Source organism: Eretmochelys imbricata, chromosome 14, assembly GCF_965152235.1.
Source record: "Eretmochelys imbricata isolate rEreImb1 chromosome 14, rEreImb1.hap1, whole genome shotgun sequence".
NCBI classification, from domain to species: domain Eukaryota; kingdom Metazoa; phylum Chordata; order Testudines; family Cheloniidae; genus Eretmochelys; species Eretmochelys imbricata.
This window is the reverse complement of record NC_135585.1, coordinates 6,159,722-6,178,341: the sequence shown is the minus strand read 5'-3', so window position 1 is coordinate 6,178,341 and position 18,620 is coordinate 6,159,722. Positions and strand designations below refer to the sequence as shown.

General features: G+C 41.3%; 1 protein-coding gene across 3 annotated transcripts in view; it reads right to left on the bottom strand.

Moving 5' to 3' along the window:
• The window catches only part of ABCA5 (ATP binding cassette subfamily A member 5), a 56,254-nt gene extending 38,715 nt beyond the window's left edge, over positions 1-17,539 (bottom strand). For all 3 annotated transcript variants that reach the window (XR_013347864.1, XM_077833103.1, XM_077833105.1), the window contains exons 1-8: positions 17,481-17,539; positions 13,382-13,501; positions 11,690-11,894; positions 10,506-10,667; positions 9,224-9,321; positions 6,109-6,338; positions 4,120-4,261; positions 186-374 (exon numbers count right to left, since the gene is read on the bottom strand). Coding sequence is in view for 2 of the 3 variants with exons in the window: in XM_077833103.1 (XP_077689229.1) it covers positions 186-374; positions 4,120-4,261; positions 6,109-6,338; positions 9,224-9,321; positions 10,506-10,667; positions 11,690-11,894; positions 13,382-13,486 (1,131 nt within the window). In the remaining variant the exon portion in view is untranslated. The remainder of the gene's footprint in view (positions 1-185; positions 375-4,119; positions 4,262-6,108; positions 6,339-9,223; positions 9,322-10,505; positions 10,668-11,689; positions 11,895-13,381; positions 13,502-17,480) is intronic.
• Positions 17,540-18,620: the final 1,081 nt, after the last annotated feature.

The window sequence follows — 18,620 nt, the reverse complement described above, 5'->3', positions numbered from 1 at the left end:
CTGTAAAATGGGGATAGCAGCGCTTCCCTATCTCACAGGGGTATTGTGAAGACAAATACATTAAGGCTATGGTGATGGTGATGGGAGCCTCCTAATTATCTTAGCTAGATCTTATATCATATCAAGTTACTCTTCATTTGTTTGTGCATGCAAAGGTAGTAAAGAATAACACCCAGTTTACTTACCTGTGCAATCCCAATCAAGAACGTACACTGACACAAGGGGCTTAGGGTCCATACAAAAGACTTCGGAAAATCATCCAGCAGGACAATAGTGAGACCCACAAAACCAAAAGCCAGGGTTGCCAAAAATTCAACTACACCCACATGCTTTGATTTTTTAAATAGAGTCGTCAGCATGAAAGCAAAGAAAACCTAGAATACAAATCAGAACATCATTGCAGAGCACAAGAGATCTGGCATAGAAATGCTGCAATTAACATTTTTATCTTCAATGAACAAGTTACTTTCCGTTTACAATAATTGCAATGCTTTGCCAAGACTTTATCCCTGTTAATATCAATACCTCATTCGGTAACAATAGGCCTTCAGCAATACAACTGATTTCCTAATATTGTCCGTGTCACAGAATGAAGAACTGAAGTATGAAACAATAAATTAAGGGAGACATACTTCAAAGTTCTTCACATTATTAAACTTTTCCAATCGTAAATTAAGAAACTATAATAAATAATATTGCAACTGTTTAAAATACTCTAAGTGACTTGTACAGATTCAGACCGTAACAAAGTGGAATCGCCAAGCTTCAGTCAGGGTGACAATGTTATTCAAGTGAACTACAATTGCAGAGTACAAGGACCATAGTACAATATTTTGCAAAGTTTGGAGAAGACAAAATATGGGAAGTTGAGAGTCAGCACAAAACAAACATAAGGCCCCAGGGGTCTAGAACTCAGGCCTGCAGTGCTGCTGCTGACATCTCCATGCTGCCAATTAGCGGCAGCTGTGACCAGCTTGCACTCCACAGCCCAGGATCCACTGTGGACACAGATCGTGGGAAGCCCCGCCTCAACAGGTGTGACAGAGAGCAGCCCCACGACTCCTGATTGGATCCCAGCCCTATACAAATCTAAGGGGCATGCCAGGAAGTGTCCAGGCAACAACGCAGATTCCCTGTAGCTGCCCCAACCATTCCTTGCTCCTGAACTCGTGGCTTCTACCTCGGCTTCCTTTGGACTTCAGCTTCTGACTCAGACTCTGAAACCTGACTCGGATTCTGACTCATGGTATCAACCCTGACTATGCGCTCCTTCGCTATTCCCTGCCTCAGGTCTGCCCCTGCTCTGACCCTTGGTCCTGACTGCCTGTGTTGGGATGCTGCCAACTGGAACTCTTCCTTCATTAGAGGCTCAGTCCCGCAAGATGCTGAATACTCTGGCCCCGATTCTAGCAAAGCACTCGATCCTGCGCTTAACTTTAAGCACATTACTAGTCCCACTAACGTCCATATAACTGCTCAGGTACTTGAAGTTAAGAATGTGCTTAAGTGGTTCGCTGGATTGAGACCTGAGTACTAGGAAGAGACAAGGCAGGTGGAGGGAATATCTTTTATTGGATCAACTTCTGTTGGTTGAACTGACAAGCTTTGGGATTTTACATAGCTCTTCTTCAGGTGTGGAGAAGGTAACCCAGCTAAATACAAGGTGGGACAGACTGTTAAGCATAGGGGTTCATGCATGTTGTAGGAGATCACTTAAAATGAAGTGGACAATTAGCAACTCTGCAATAGTAGGACCCTGGAGGGTTAGTAGGAAGCAGGGAGTGTGACAAATTGATGTAATGAGCCATAAAACCAGTGCCTCTATTAAGTCCATGATTTTTAGTGTGCTGCAGAGTAATGAATTTAAGTTCCCAGGCTTGTCTTTTGAAGGTATTGTGAAGGTTTGCGTTGAGAACAAGGTCTGAGAGGTCAGATAGAGTGATCATTTTGTGAAAGGCCCACCTATTTTGCCCATAGGTGATAGAAAAATGATAAAAGACAAAAGCATCCTGTGTGAGTTCATTAGAGAGCATAGTGATTGTCTCATTTCACCCACATAGTAGTTGTTGGGGCATTTGATACACTGGATGAGGTACACCACATGCTGCGATAGGCATGTGTAGGACCCATGGACCTCGAAAAGGTTAGTTGTGTGGATATTGATCATTGTAGCAGTGGAGATGTGGCTGCACATTTTGCATTTGTTGTTCTGGCAGGGTTTGGTGCCACTTTGAGTTGGTGTGTCATGCCATTCTTTCAGGATGGGGTTCCAACTGAGCATGCGTTCTACGTGTTTGATGATACCTGTACAGGTTCTGATGTAGAGTGGCAAGTGACAAGCAGGGCTGTGCAGTTGGTGTTTGTTTTTTTCTGCTGTACTGTAACATGTTCTCCCAGGGTACCTGGGTGGCCCATTCTATGATGTCACCTACTTCTCTGGTGGAGTGTCCTTGGTTAGTAAAGGAAGTTTAAATGTGTGGAGGTGTGTATCCTGGGCTCTCTCTTTTGGAGCATGTTATCTGGAATCTGAGTGCCTGGCTGTAGATAACAGATTTCTTGGTGTATCCCAGAAATTGATGCTGATATGGGAGTGTTCTACAGAGAGTTTGATAGACAGGTGGTAGGTGTGGAAATCAGAGGGAGTTTGGGTCATTTGTCCAGAGGATGAAAATATCATTAATGTATTTCAGGTACATGTTTTTGTGGTGCATTTTCCCAGAGATTCTTCTTCAAGGTGGCCCACAAAGAGGTTGGCATATTGTGGAGCTGTCCTAGTATCCATGGCTGTACTCATGGTATAAACAAAGTGTTTGTTGTTAAATGTAAACTTCTTATGGGTAAGGATGAAATGGATGAGATTGAAAATGTGTTTGAGGTGGATTGCTGAGCATTGTCCATTGTCTTGTAGATATTTGAAGCAGACAGCGGTGGCGTAATAGTGAGGGATGTTGGTGTACAGGGAGAGGACATCCATGGTGGCAAGGACAGTGTTCTGAAGGAGGCTGTTAATGTGGCATAGTTTCTGGAGGAAGCTGGCCCTTTTAATGGTGAGTGGTTTGAGGATGGTTTCTATAAGTCCTGATATTTGCTCAGTAACAGGATTGTGGCCAGATACACAAACAAGGAAATCCAAGCAGACCCATTGTATCTTGCAGAACATGCAGATGGTCCCTGGGGTGGGTTTGTGGGGTATGAAGTTGTAAAGTTTCTCTTGAAGTTGTTTGGAGAAGGGTTTGATGATATCCTTCAATTCTTCGGTGAAGGAGAGCTCTGCGAAGTTTAAAAGTTTCTCCCTTCCACCAACAGAAGTAGGTCTAATAAAGATTTTTACCACACCTATCTTGTGTCTCTCATATGCTGGGACCAACACGGCTATACCACCACCACAAACCAGAGTAGTTGGCATTTTGGGAGACTGAGCCATACATGAAGTAGTGGGGTAAAATAAGCAGGAATAATAAACCTTTTAAAAAAAGAAAAGGAGTACTTGTGGCACCTTAGAGACTAACCAATTTATTTGAGCATAAGCTTTCGTGAGCTACAGCTCACTTCATCGGATGCATACTGTGGAAAGTGTAGAAGATCTTTTTATATACACACAAAGCATGAGTATGTGTGTATATAAAAAGATCTTCTACACTTTCCACAGTATGCATCCGATGAAGTGAGCTGTAGCTCACGAAAGCTTATGCTCAAATAAAATTGGTTAGTCTCCAAGGTGCCACAAGTACTCCTTTTCTTTTTGCGAATACAGACTAACACGGCTGTTACTCTGAAACCTTTTAAAAAATCCCATGATATTTGATTTTAGTACATTTCTGCATCTGTGGTATCTCCTATTCAAATCATAAGAGATTTAGTAAATACGTGTGTAAATTCAAATACTGTGGGGTTCAAGTGGCCACCTGAGTACGTGACATGAGAAGCTACATAAAAGCTCCCAAAACAATTGTGAGAATAAAGAGAATGGTGCGATAAAGGCACTTGTTTACCATTTGGGGTAGGGAAAAGTGCATTGGAAACAGGTCTAGAATGGGGGAAAACAGCGGATGGGAAGAAGCACACTGGGGAGAGTGACCTCAATGAACCACAGACAAACTGAATTCACGAAACACTTACTGAGGATATTCCATATAGGAAAAAAAGAAGAAATATCACGAAGGAGCTACTTTGGGGAAATAGTGAGGAGGCTGTTGCAATGACTGCCATGAGAATGGACATGACAAAAATCAGAGTTGTGTACAGCAGAACCCAAGACAGCCTGGAAGAAAAGGAAAAAAAGGGAAAATTCCTACATTAACTAAATTATTGTACTGGAATAATTCAAAGTTACAATTCTTTAATATTCCAGAATGCTGCACAAAAGGGAAGCAAAACAATGTGCCAGAGTCTCAGAGGAAAGGAGGTCTCTAAGTGCAAATATTATTCTAAGCATCATTGCATGTACTTTCATACTAATTGCATCAAAATAAAGCAAAACATTGTTCTCAATCTACAATTTTGTAATTTCCATAATTAATTCCCTCATTTAATTGAAAGAGAGTCAGTGAGGAGCAGCTTTTAATAATTAAAGAAAATGCTACTTAAATTTTAATGCCCTAGTCAGTCCAGTAATACAATAGTCCTCTATATAAAATAAACTTTGTTGAAAAGTCAGAGAACAGTTTCCTTCTTAGGGAACAGATGCAGCCTGTAAAAGGATAAGAAGTTGACATATTTACTTAGCTAACAACTCACTCGTTTAGCCCTTTTATAGTGCTTCCGATTTTCAAAATGCTGCACAAACACCACTTAAGTAACATGTCTGCAGGGATGCATTTGATAGAGAGGTTCCCTAAAGCAGCGAAGGGAAGTGACTTGGCCACATGTATCAAGAAATAGTGACTGGGGGGTGGGGAGAAAGTAGTCTGCTAATATTCTCAATTAAGGGCTTGATCATGCAAACAGCATTTATTATTGAGAACAATCCAACTGAACTATTCATAGTAAAAAAGGATTATATTTGGTGGTAGCTTTTTGCAGGATACAGCTCTAGTACACCAGTGGCCACCATTACTGGGCATGCAAAACTAAGCTAAGCTCATTTGTTCCCCTATAACCATACTGTATTAAAATGAGCACACCCGTGACATGGAAGAATAGGCATTACATGGTAGAATACCAATCATTAAAGAGGATGCACTTTAAAATCTGAATGTCTTCTGCACAGATTTCTCTCTCACATAGGTCACAATACTACAGCAGTATTCATCTAGTCCACATACTGGAACTGATGTGAGTGGAAAGGAGACTGTCACTTGTCCAACATCAACATCAGGAAAAAGGAGTTACTGAGTTAAAAGGAGGAAAAAATATAGCTCATGCATGTAGCATCTTATTTATTCACATCAGGCATCTAGTGTATTTTTGAGGGATTTCTATATGGCCAATTAGGAACGAATGTTCAACTGCACGAACACAAAATGCGAAATGACTGCTGAGGAAGGAGTGCTGCGGAAAAGGATCTGGGGTTATAGTGGATCATAAACTAAATATGAGTCAACAATGTAATACTGCTGCAAAAAAAGCAAATATCATTCTGCGATCTATTAGCAGGAATGTTATAAGCAAGACATGAGAAGAAATTCTTCCACTCTGTTCAGCACTGGTAAGGCCTCAACTGGAGTATTGTGTCTTGTCCTGAGCACCACCTTTCAGGAAATATGTGGAATCTCCAGCATTGGAGGTTTTTAAGAACAGGTTAGACAAACACCTCTCAAGGATGGTCTAGATAATACTTAGTCCTGCCTCAGTGCGGGGGACTGGACTAGCTGACCTGTCGAGGTCCCTTCCAGTCCTACATTTCTGTAATATAAAGCAGAAGAATAATGGAAATCTATATGAGGTTTTAGATGAAGCATCATCATTATGACATTTGCTTTTCAAACAGGAACAAACTTTATGCTATTATAAATGTGTTTAAGCAAGGCTTGCCCAACATTCTCATCAATACTACAATAGCCTAAAAAGAAGATTAACAGTAACCAACTGGTGAATTTTAAAGATTTATTATAAAATAACATTTACCCTATTTATTTAGAATAAGAGTTTTGTTGTATACTCACATACCAGAAGGCAGTGTCATGAAGGCCCATTATCTTTAAAAATTCCTTCAACTTCTTCTCCTTTTCTGCCACAATATGAATTGCCAAATAGTACCCAAAGGGTGAGAAAGCTATTACTAGGTAAATTAAAATAATTGCTCGAGGAAAATAATCAATTTTCATATCAGCAGCCTCTCCCATAATAATAGCTTTAGTTGATTCCAGTTCTTCCCAAACTGAATGATTAGTCTTCAGCTAAGAGCAAAGTGAAAGAATATTTTAATCAGTTTTGATTTTACAGCTCCACCAACCGAAAAAAAAACAAACCAACCCCCAAATACCCCCAAAAAGCATTCACCTGTTAATGTAAGATCCAATCCTGGAGGCATTTACACACATACCAAACTTTACTGACATAAGTAGGCTCACAGACTTCCCTGAGACTTTAAATACGTGCTTGTGTGTGCGTAGGTCTGGGGCCTAAATCGCACGAAGTCCCAGAATATCATAGTTCAAAAAGGAGGGAAACATGACCTTCTATGGGACGATGGAGAAAGCGAGTGAACAAAAAACTTTAGGATGTCCATCTCCTAATAAGGGGACTGACCTGTGCAAGAATTTGTCAAATAGCAACTAGAACTAGAAAGAAGTAGTGGAATAGAATTCAAAACAAACACTGACCAGGAACAAATCAAACCAATCCATGCCACCCTATATCACTTAAACGGATGTTAGGTAGTAAAACAATTAAGAACTTCAGTTCAGCAAGGTAGAAGCTTCATCCCACTGCAAGACTGGCATACTCAATTGGATTAACCCCCTTTAGAGAAAGCTGACATTTGCTAGTAGGACACCATGGTACCCACTGTCCAGACTGGCATGTCTGATTATTACAGAAAAGCTCAAAACCTCAACTTGTGAGAACTATTACATGCTCCCCACTAAGAACTTTTAAGAAAATGGTGTTATGTTCAAGATCTTAACTACTGCAGTCATCAAAAGTGAACAGGGCTGTGGCAAAGCACTAACTGCATTCAATGCTAATTGACATTTCCCCACTGATATTACCAATGCAATGTGATTATTTACGGTACATATTGTAAAGAATCCAAAAGTAAAGCAATGGGGGTAAGTAACGCTGCCTTTCAAAATTTCCATATCTGTCACTTTTCTTCTGCAAAAGCTTTATGTATCTTAGATACAAGGTCCAAAGTTTTCACGTCCTTAGGGTCTGCCATGGGAGCTACTCTCTAACTTAAGATTTTTCTAGGCATCTTTTTAGCTATACGAGGTGTAAGCTTGCTGTATCACCAACACGCAGCTCTCAGAGAAGTTCCATTCAAAATAACATAACTACAACCCCCACTAACAGCTAGGTCTTAATTCCGACACTGGATACAGTTCATACAGTTACAATATGATTGGATTAAAAATGTGTTTTGTGGAATGAGAATTATCCCCAATTTCTTGGCTACCAAAAATCTGTTTAGTTTATGCCTTCTGTCCCAAACCTTTTAGAAATCCATCAGTAGGGGGACACATGGCTTCCTACCACTCGCCACTCAAACTGGTATTAAGCGTGCATCCATTAAAACAATCCCTCGTTACAAACCAGTGCTGGCAAACCATTTATTTTTAAACAGAAATAAGTTGCAGCATTAAGTCAATCAAAAATTTAAAAGGCTCACATTTAATGACAGACCATATAAAATAGATACAGAAGATTGAGCCACCAGAGCAAGAAAAACCCTTGCTTACCTTGCTACCTTAGCCCAAATACCATTCTATGATAACTGTTGGCAAGTGCTAACATTTAATGACTGCCATTGCATACACATCACACTCACATATTTAGATGCATAACAATGTACAATCAGTAGTGCCGTTCATTTAGATGTGAACACTCGTTGGTGCAAAAATATTACAAAAACACAAGTAAGTCGAAGGGGAACATATCTTGAAAGAAATCTTTCCTGAACCCCTCTTCTAGCCTTCAAACATCACCCCAACCCTTGCCAATCTCATCATCAGAAGCAAGTTCCTCACAGACCAGGAAACACTAACTTGAAGCAGCACCAGACCCTACCTTAGCAATAGATGCAAAACCTGCAGCCATATTTCCACTGCCACAATGATCAATACCCCCCACAATACACCTTTCAAGATCCATAGGTCCTACACATGCCTATCGTATGTGATGTACTTCATCAAATGCCCCAACAACAACTATGCAGGTTAAACCACACAATCACTACACTCATGAATGAACTCTTGCAGAAAAATAATAAAAGACCCATCACCTGTGTGCAAACGCTTCTCACAAAACAATTACACCATACCTGCCCTCTCAGTCCTTGTCCTCAAAGGAAACCTGAGCAACACCTTCAAAAGATGAGCCACGGAGCTTAAATTCATAACTCTGCTAGACACCAAAAAACACGGATTCAATAGGCACTGATTTTATCTCTCAATATAACAATCTGTAGCCCACTAATTCTACACTGTCCGATGACTGCAGAGGTGTTAATTGCTCACTTCATTTTGAATGGTTTCTTACAACATGCGTTACTCCTTATACGTAACAATCTGGTCAACCTTTTATTTAGCTGTGACACTCTAATTACCTTCTCAGACCTGAAGAAGAGATTGAAAGTTCCTTCACCTCCAGAAGCTGGTCCAATAAAAGATATTACCCCATCCCCACCTCTCAGGAAACATTTTGTTAATCAGTTGTAGACCAATTTTAGAACCCTATTTCATATCAAGAAACTAACGCCATGTCTCTACATACAATGCCGCCGCAGCACAGCGGTACTGATGCACTGTGCCTCTGCAGTGTGTCTGGTGAAGATACTCTGTGCTGACGGGAGAGAGCTCGGCATAAAAAAACCCATCTCTGCAAGGGGCAGAAGCTGTGTCCTGCTGACATAGCGCTGTGCACACAAGCGCTTATGCTGGTTTAATTTACATTGCTCGGGGGGAGAGGGATATTCACACCACTGAGCAACATAAGTTTTGCCGACATAGGCTGTAGAGTAGATACAGCCTAACAAGACAAAAAAAAAAATCTCATTACAAGAATACCGAATCAAAAACTATTTAAGCAATTTTGCCTTTTCACTTTACTTCTCTAGATTTACCTGTATTATTGCTGCATCGATACAAGCCTGTAGAGCTGCAAATCCCGAGTACCAGTATGTAACAGATTCACATCCCTTTGATAAACTGGAACAACTGGCTATGGAAAAATAAAGACATTTTAAAGCCAACAAAATCTCATTTAAAGCACTATAATAAAAAGACATTTTTCTCTAAAGCAGACATAAAACTTGATAGATATACCATAAAGCCAACGACAACATCACAAACCGATGGCTACTATTACAAGAATAATAGGATACAACCAATCACAGGATAATTTTTCAGCCACTTTGTCGGGTGAAGATTGAGAACCACTACTCTTTACTATGGACAGAAACCTGCAAAGTTACTTTAATGAAAACCAAACTGTTTTGCAGTTATGAAAGTACAAAAAAGGATTCCAAAAAAGATTCACACATGGACTGAAAGAGCCAAGGAAATGAAATGGTGAGAACGAGACCGAACTGTGAATTCTATCATAACATTTTCATGGGAAATTATTAACTTCACAGGTAATCATTCCTAGAATTAAAATACAACTTTAAGACAATCTTCTAATGGTGAAAAGCTGTGTATGAAATACACACTATTATTATTATTATTTTTTTTTTTTAAGATTTGGACTGTCCACACTTTACCCTTTGAAGAACATTTTTCCAGTGTTTTTAAACAAAGGTAAGAGGAAAACAAGGTTATCTGCAAGAACACACACTCTTGTGGTGGAGGAGTTGCTGAAGATGCTGGGGCTATCACTAGAGTGTCTCATGTTTTGAGCTGTTTTGTACTTTTCAGAGCTTCTCAAAGCAGGGACCTAGGCTGAAATCCTGGTGCTAAAAAACTCCCACTGCCCTACGTTTTCACCACTTGTTTTTTACATGCTTGTGAAGAACAATGTAACATTATCTCTCTATAAATACAACCAAATTATTACTGATACAGAAAGATGATCACCTAATGCAGATTTCATTTGTGCCTTAACTATCCCTGCAACCAATTCCCAGTACAGGAAAATGACTCCTAGCTTTTTGTGGGAGTTTCCCTATCAATAACGCAGTCCAGCACATCTCCTGTGCATCAAAATACCCCAAAGAGTGAAAAACCAGCTTCCCCCTCCCCCTTTCATATTGTATTGATGCTAAAGCCACCACTGTTAATGCTCTTTGGCTTTCTCGTGATAACACGTGAGGTAGCAAAGTCTGCGCTTAGCATCACATGTGATGTCATAACAAAAGTAGGTCAAATTTTCAAGTTAAATGCCTTAAAAGTAGCATGTATATTTACCTCTTGATTCTACGTTGATAGACGACACTGTGACAGCACCAGGAAAGAATCTAAGCTGGTAGGACACAGAATCTTTGAAAACTACACCAACAAAGTTTGAGGGGTTAACAGTACTAGCCTCTTGCAATTCTTTTTCACTGAAAAATTCTTCTGTAATTACACCTGCAAAATATTAAAAATTAGAATTATATCAGAATGCTTGTGTGAGAAGAACAATCAAACGTGGACTATGTATTTTAAGCAAAGATTGTGTCATTTCTAAATAGGGCTACTTGTTTTCAGTATTTAGGGCCAAATTTTGGTCCCATTAAAATTTATGAGACTATTTCCCATTCATTTCAATGGAGCATGGATTTAAGTCTCAGCACTTGACAAGTTTTGTATGCGTTTTTAAAGGAAAATACATTTTAAAAATGAAAAGTGAAATTTTGCAGGGACTCAAAACATTTATTGTTGGGATAAGAAGCCACGCATCACTCCCAAACGTGAAATTCATCAGAAAGAACTTGAAACCAGCAGATCAGGAAACCAAGGAAATGAAAGTTTCAGGTTGTGGTACCTGCGATTCTTTTCCTCTTGGCAGTCACATCAGTTCGTACCAGAGGCACCATCTAAGCTACAAGTTCATATGAGGTTTTGGGGGTAGAATCAGGGTCAGCTGCACAGCTGTGTCAGCTCTGTAGAAGAGGCACAACTTAACTGTGTTTTGTTCATCAGTTTCAAAACCAGATATTGACATGGTGCTACTCACAGGATCTAAACCTGAAAGCCCTAGTTAAAATAAACTGATGTCTTCCTTAATTTACCATACAACAGCTCTTAGTGTATCCGTTAGCGTGAGATGGAACCTTTTGAGTTTGAGGATACTAAGCCCAATCCTGAAACCCCTCACTCAGATGAGTCATCCTGGACTTCAGTGGGACCACTGGTGTGAGGAAAGGGTCCTACTGTGAGGAAGGGCTGCAAGACTGAGCACATGACTGGCATCACACAATGCTCATCAGCTGAAGCAGACAATGATGACATCACAGCCCCTTCAAGATCTCAGCAGTAGAGGGGAGAAATACTGTCTAATCTACCTGAAGAGGACAAGTCTGATCAGCCATTCAAAGCAATAATATAATATTTTCCATCTAAACACAAAAAAGAACATGAGATGTGGAAGAATAAAATAAATACAATACCATCTGCAAAATATTCAAAAGACACTTTCTGCATGATTTTTCTTGTCATATTTGTCACTGGTGTGTATCCAAGAATGAAGTCCAAGAGCATGGAGCGATCTAAAGTACCAAGATCAGTATTGGGCACCTCGCCAAACTTCCGATTTGGATGCATCATGCTCATTAATATAAGCCAAAATAAAAAAAATAGTGGAAAAAGGATTTCCTGTTGAAAAAACAACAACAAAAAACAAGACGACAATAAAAATCTCTCCTGAAGTTTACTCAACTTATAAACGCTTCAAGAAGTGACTGTGTCCTTCTCAAATTATTTGATTGTAAAGCTTCCTGCACATTTATCGCACTACATAAATAATCATTTCAATCCTGGCTGTTGCTGTGACACAGCCATGGGATTTTGCTAACCTGCAGTGATAACTTGGGAAGCCATTTTAGGATGCAAGTGCACCATTCCAACTCCTAAGAGGTTATAAACCAAAGAGCAATCTCTGTGCTCAGTTACATTGAACTTGGCGAAGTTCCATGGATGAAGCGGACGGCAGAATTTGGCTTCAGATGTTTTGATGTCTAGTTTCTTATCTAGAACATGATTTGGCTTTTGGTATAAACTTAACATTTGCATGATCTGAAAATGAAAAAGAACTCGTATATATTTCCAGCCCTGGAACAGTTAAGCAAGTGAAGCCAAGCCTGGTCTTGCCAAACAAATAAGTTAAATGTTGTCTTGTTGACCCTTGTAGATCCCCCTAAAAATCCAGGTACGTCACATAATAGAGCTGTTCAGCAAAATTTTAAAATAGGTAAATTTTAGAAATGATATCACAAATACTCCCAATACAATATTTTAATCATTGCATTTATTGATTTATTGTTCGGTGGTGATGTTTTGGGCTCGTGTTAAAATTACACAAAGGCACCTCTCAATCCTGACTTCCAGAGTTATGTGTATTTATATAGTTCATGTGCTGGAATGGCGGGTTATAGCTGTGAATGCTCTTTCTAGTTCTGAAACTCTCCTGCAACCGGACACTGGGTGGGCCACTTAGTCTGCCTGCAGCTATTTCCCCATCAGCAAAATGGGTATTATAAGGCTTCATTAATGTTTTATAACTTGCTTTGACATTCAAGGATGAACAATGAGATAGCACTCTGAAGTATTATGATGATGTTATTCGCAACAACATTATATTCTTAATTATCATTTAAACTATTTGCAAACATTTGCTTGAATGGTTCTTACAAGGAACTCCAAAAGGCAGTTCTATTACCTAATTGCTCTTATCAGTAACAAGCTTTCCCTGACAAATAATAGCCATTCTAAACTTAATCTCGTACTTTATCAGCATTATTTTACTACATGTAAAATAATGCTGATAATGCCCTAAAATAAGTAATGTTATTTTACCCCAATTGGTCAGTTATACTCTCTAGAAAGTGAATAGAGAAACAGAAATTACCACATTCAGACACAAAGACACAGGGCAAGACTATTTCTATAAAGCATTTCTTGCCAAAGGATCACAAGTATGATTGAAGGAGCCAATATATTTCAAACCTGAGCTCAAACTAATCAGTTATTCCCTCAATAATCGGAGACAATTTAACAAAGCTTAGTTTTGTTTCTAAGTCAGCTAATTTTTCAACCATAATCAGACACAGACATAGAGGCCAATAAATGGCCACGTAACCTACCTGCACACTACTCTTCTTAGTCCTGCATTTAACAAGGTAGTTCTTGAATAAGAGAGCTTTGGTTTGTCTCCACACTCCTGCCTCTCCTGCAGTTTCTGTGGCCATTTTTCCAAGAGTAACCTGTTTAAAAAACATACCAAAACAAACAAAAAAAAGCATTTGAAGTGACAACTATTAGTCGTACCTATTCAAGTTTTTTTCATGTAAAAAAGAGAAACCATGTGCCAGTTATATTGTTCTATACCACTGATAAACTGTTTTCCATTGTGTAAACCCAATCCCACATTAAATTAAGACATTTGCACAGATACACACCCTAGACACATTTTGCAATTTCAAGACAGATGTCACATTGGGTTGCCTTATGGCAGCTTGGCATTCTGATATGTCTTTTTGAGAATACAATTTCCTATTCCAGCAAGTAAGTTTTCATATTAAAGAAATAAATAAACCTCTAGTCCGAATGGAAAAGACCTTCAAACCCAAGGATAAAATGATGCAGCGAGGGGCATGCCTGTGTTTGCAGACAGTCTGAAACAATACTTCTAAGTGGTGTCAACTACCCCCCTTCACCCCAAAAGTGCAGTAACTGAAACCTAATGATAATGTAAAAGGCAGCTTTGTTATCTACTTCACTATGATCACAGCATGCAAGGAAGAAGAGAAAAGCATCCAATTATAAAAGTTGTTCAATCTACTGAAAGTATCATCTCGTATAAAAGAGTGCTGTGCACTGTCCTTTGGAGAAGCAGATCTGAACACATTCTTCAAACAAACAGCTCCAGAGAGGTATCTGATCTAGTAGACCACACACAAGATTGGAGATCACGCTTGGATTTTTAGTCCACTGACTTGCTGTCAGGCTTTGGGCAACTCACTTAACCTCTTCGTGTCTCTATTTCCTCAGTTGTAAAACAGGAACTACAATAGTGACCTCCATAACTGATGATGTTATGAGAATTGGCTTATGTTTGCACACCACTTGAAAGACATAAGCCACTCTAAAGGATTAGCATTACCACCTTCACTCCCTTTCTCCGTGAGCCAACGGTGGCTGACAGCATAAAGAGACGACACCGCATCCTTAAGAGGAGGGTGAAGCATGTATCATGGTTTAGCACCCTCTTAGTTAATAACTTGTAAAAATATGTCTATCCTCCACTATAAGGAAAAGGGGAGAGGGATATGACAACGTAAGGATGAGGCAACTCAAAACGATAGATGGATGAAAAATGTGCAGCTTCCATGAGGGCCAATAAACTCTGCACTCTATTTCCAAAGGAACGGGAACAACATTGGGCAAGTACCTTATCTGAAACGAACAGGGCCCATAGCATTGGGATGCTCTGCCACTAAAAGATTGTAAACAATTATAGACATTGCCCAAATTCTGCGCCAGAAAACAAATGTTGACAGAGTTATAATAAAAATAAAATAATTATCTATTTAGGTTTATATTCCATGCTCTATAGTTATGACTGGTAAATATTTTTTTCTGCCATACACTCAAAGTGCATGTAACAATGTGCATTTTCTCTGACTTTTTAGACACCAGGTAGTTTAAGGTTACTCACTAAACTATGATGATAAACTATGGAAGCTTGCTTCTGCAAGTACAGAAATCGTCTGACCAAGAGGACAGGCTCAATGAAGCTGAAATGATTTATTTTAGCTTGTGGCACCAAAAACAAAGTAACATACACTCTTTGTAGCCAGATGCACATATCAGGTTTGTATGGGGGTCAGGGTGGGGGAACAAGACTACTCCTGCTTAGCCCTGATGCTGAATTCAAATCCAACTAGGCAGACTCTTGCATTTGTGCAGTACCACATTGACTTCAACATGAAGCTGTAAGGGTCCATCCATGCAGATTCAGTTGCAGCATTGGGGCCTTAAAGGGCCATTTTTGCAGGTTCACAGAAAAACAAATTTCCCTGATGGATTCCATTTAGAATATGTTGCATCACATTTAAAAAAACAAATCCACCTTATATTTTAAACTCCACTATTTTTTCCCTTTGTTAACAGAAAAACAAAGCAAAAGTTCTTTAAAGGCCAACCTACGTTAATAATTAGACCTGATGGGGAAACATGCAGATAAAATTTCTCTAGAGATTTTCAAGTCAATTACTTTAAACTGAATGAAAAACAGTGTTGTAACAACATGCATTGCTAGTTGTATTTATTTGCACTGTTGTTTAAATTCTGCTCTTGAATTTCAAACATTACAGAAGTCATCAGATTCTGCAAACACTTTTGCCGCCAAGCAGTTCTGCTGACTTACTCCTTGTGGGTTTGTAGACCTGGAGACTAAATCTGCATGCCCTCTTTTATCAGAGACTTTACTCTCTTTTAAGGTCAATAAAAATGTAGCCTATATGTTTGGCAGTTTCTATTTAATCAGATAGTCATTTAAGACCAATTATAGTAAAAATACTTCCATGCATTCAGTGGGTAATTAACCAAATTACCCAATTATAGTTAAGGGGCAAAAATAACTTCAAAAGCATTAAATTAATTCTTAATATTACCTCTTGTAAAGTGTCCTCATGGAGGACTACAAAAGTGCATAAAATAAAACTGCATTTCAGATAGCTGAGAATACACCAGACTTCCCCGCAAACACAGATAAAGGAAGTGGTTTGAAGCAAGACTACCTGGCCTTGGGGGTGTTTCAGTCAAAACAGTGCCCAGAAAATTACTGTCTTCCTAAGTTATTGTCACATGTGGGATGCGGACTTTTACATCAATGCAGCACAAGGACGGTACTAAAAAGAGAAGATGAAGGGGCTGAGAGAGGTTATTTTTCTTCACCAAATGGCCTTTCAACTGCACTGACTTTCTTGAAAAAACAAATAAACGCTAGACTGTAGAATAGTCATTTACAATTTAGCTTGTTTGTTTGTTTAGGCTGAAAGTGAAAGTAACGTGCCAGTCTACCTCACTTGGAAGTGTGGCTGAAAAGCAACAACCAAGCCAGCGCCAAAAGAAAAATAAAACCCTGAGAAAGATGACACTATATGTAGGGATGAAGAGATAAATAGTTCATTGTCCCTGATGGGCATTCAGTTATAGGAAGGCACCAGACATGAAGACCATAAAAAAGGGAAATACCCTCATCCTGTCTGCCAGCTTCTCAAACATTTTAAGCTAAGTGTTCAATTTAAGAATTTTACAAAGGAACAAAATTCTTCCTCAGAACTGCATCTTTCTCTCTCATGAATGCCAGCTAGACCTCAGTGTTGGTGGAACACAATATATTTATCTCCAAGTTAGAAAGGACTATTTAATTGCAGGATAACATCAGTTGAAAATATAATCCACCAAGATGCATTAAGAGAACGGTTTACACAATGGCTCTTTCCTTTCTCAGTGCTCTGAGACTTTCCTATTCCTCTCTGATCTGGCCAAATGCTCTCCTGGCCTAGAGACTCCTAACCACAAATTCTCTCTCTGGCACAATCTTTGTTTCTTTGCCTGTGAACTTGTGGAAAATGCTCTGTCTTGGTCCTCTCCATTTTTCATTTCCCTCCCTTGATTCCCTTTTTCTCCACATTCTCTCTTCTACACTCACACAAGCCTATCAGCACTAAAATACATGCATAAACTACATTTCATAGTGCTTACTGTACAATTCTGGGAGAATGGAACACCATATATAGTAGCTAATGCTCTGGTGAAATGAAAGCTTTCACTTGCTTGCATACAGTTAGGCTTCTCACCCTTCTTTTCCTAGATCATCAATCAATACAGTAACAGCATGGATACATTACAATAGATAGTGGAGTGTGTGTGGGGGGGGACTTTCAAGAGCGAATACATGTAAAGCAAAAACACTGCTAATGTTCCAGCATCCAGCATATTAGCCTGCCTCTTGCTTTGCAGGTCTGGGATTCACTCTTTGGACAATAAAACATTAAAACAACAAACATTTATACAGAAAAGGGACCCAATCTCCTCCCCAATGGGTACGCGGCACTCTACCTGCTAGCTCTATTTTATACGTGACTAAAGACGCACAATTTGAATCTGACAGCCCTCTATGCCTCCACTTCCCCACCTGCAAAATGGGGGGGGGGGGGAATGATTTTCACCTACCTCGTGGGGCGCCTTTGCAGTGGACAGGGAGGTCCTCAGAGGCCAGGCTCTCTCTCTCTCTCTCGCTACACAAAAAAGTGGCGGTATTAGGCACAACGGGACACAAACAAATGGATCCTCGCTGACCATCAGGATAGACAGCCGCGAGGATGGGGGGGTTCGCACCGCCTCTCGCCTTCGGGGCATCGCTCTCCCTCGGCCATGCCCGCACCAGACGGGAGGGAGACACACATCTATGACAGGGGATCTGTGAGCCAAACTGATCACGGTATTGCCCAGGACATCTAATGTGTCTCACACTCACACACACGAGACTTCTCAGGGCCCCTTCCAGCCCCACGTTTCTATGATCCCCCCACAGATCCCCCCCGGTGGCTTTCCAATACCTAGGGGGGCTCCGCCCAAGGACACCTGCCTGGGGGACCCCTGGCCCGCCCGGCCGCGCTCAGCCCGGGGAGATCGCTGGCTCCGGCCCGCCGCAGGGAGGACGCCGCGGGCTTTGCGCCCAGCCTGGGGGGGTCCCCGTGTGACACCCCCCCGCCGCCGCCGCACTCACCGGCCGCCCCGCCGGCTCGCGAGGGCCCGGCCGCAGCTCGCCGCCCCCACCCGGCGCACGCTGAGGGGCGGGGCCCAGCTCGCCGCCCCCGGCGCGGGGCGGGGCCGGGCGGCAGCGGCAACGAGGCCCGAGCTCCCGGCCGCCGGGGGAGGCCGCCCGCCGGCCGCGGGTCTGTTGGGCCAGGGGAGTGCCGCAGGCTGCGGGGCGTGGGCGGGGCCCGGCCAGACAGCAGGGCCGGGGAGGGGGCTCTGCCCACACAACCCCCCCGCCAAGGGGCTGGGGGGCAACCGGCGTTGACAGCCCCCATCAGGCTACCCTGTCTCCCCCAGGCGATGGGGACAGGGGGGAATCCTGCCCCTTCAGCCCCCTCCCTCGTACCCCAGGCTATGGGGGGGGGTCCTGCCCAGACAACTCCCCTACACCCCCCTTAGGCTACCATGGGGGCAGGATACCCCCCCCACCCCTGTAACTTCTCTGCCTCATGCACCCCCACCCACCAAGCTACTGGGGGGCACCCTGCCCAGGTAACCCCCCAAAACCACACCCCCTCAGGCTAACGCCCCAACAGCTCTTTCCCCCCCTCC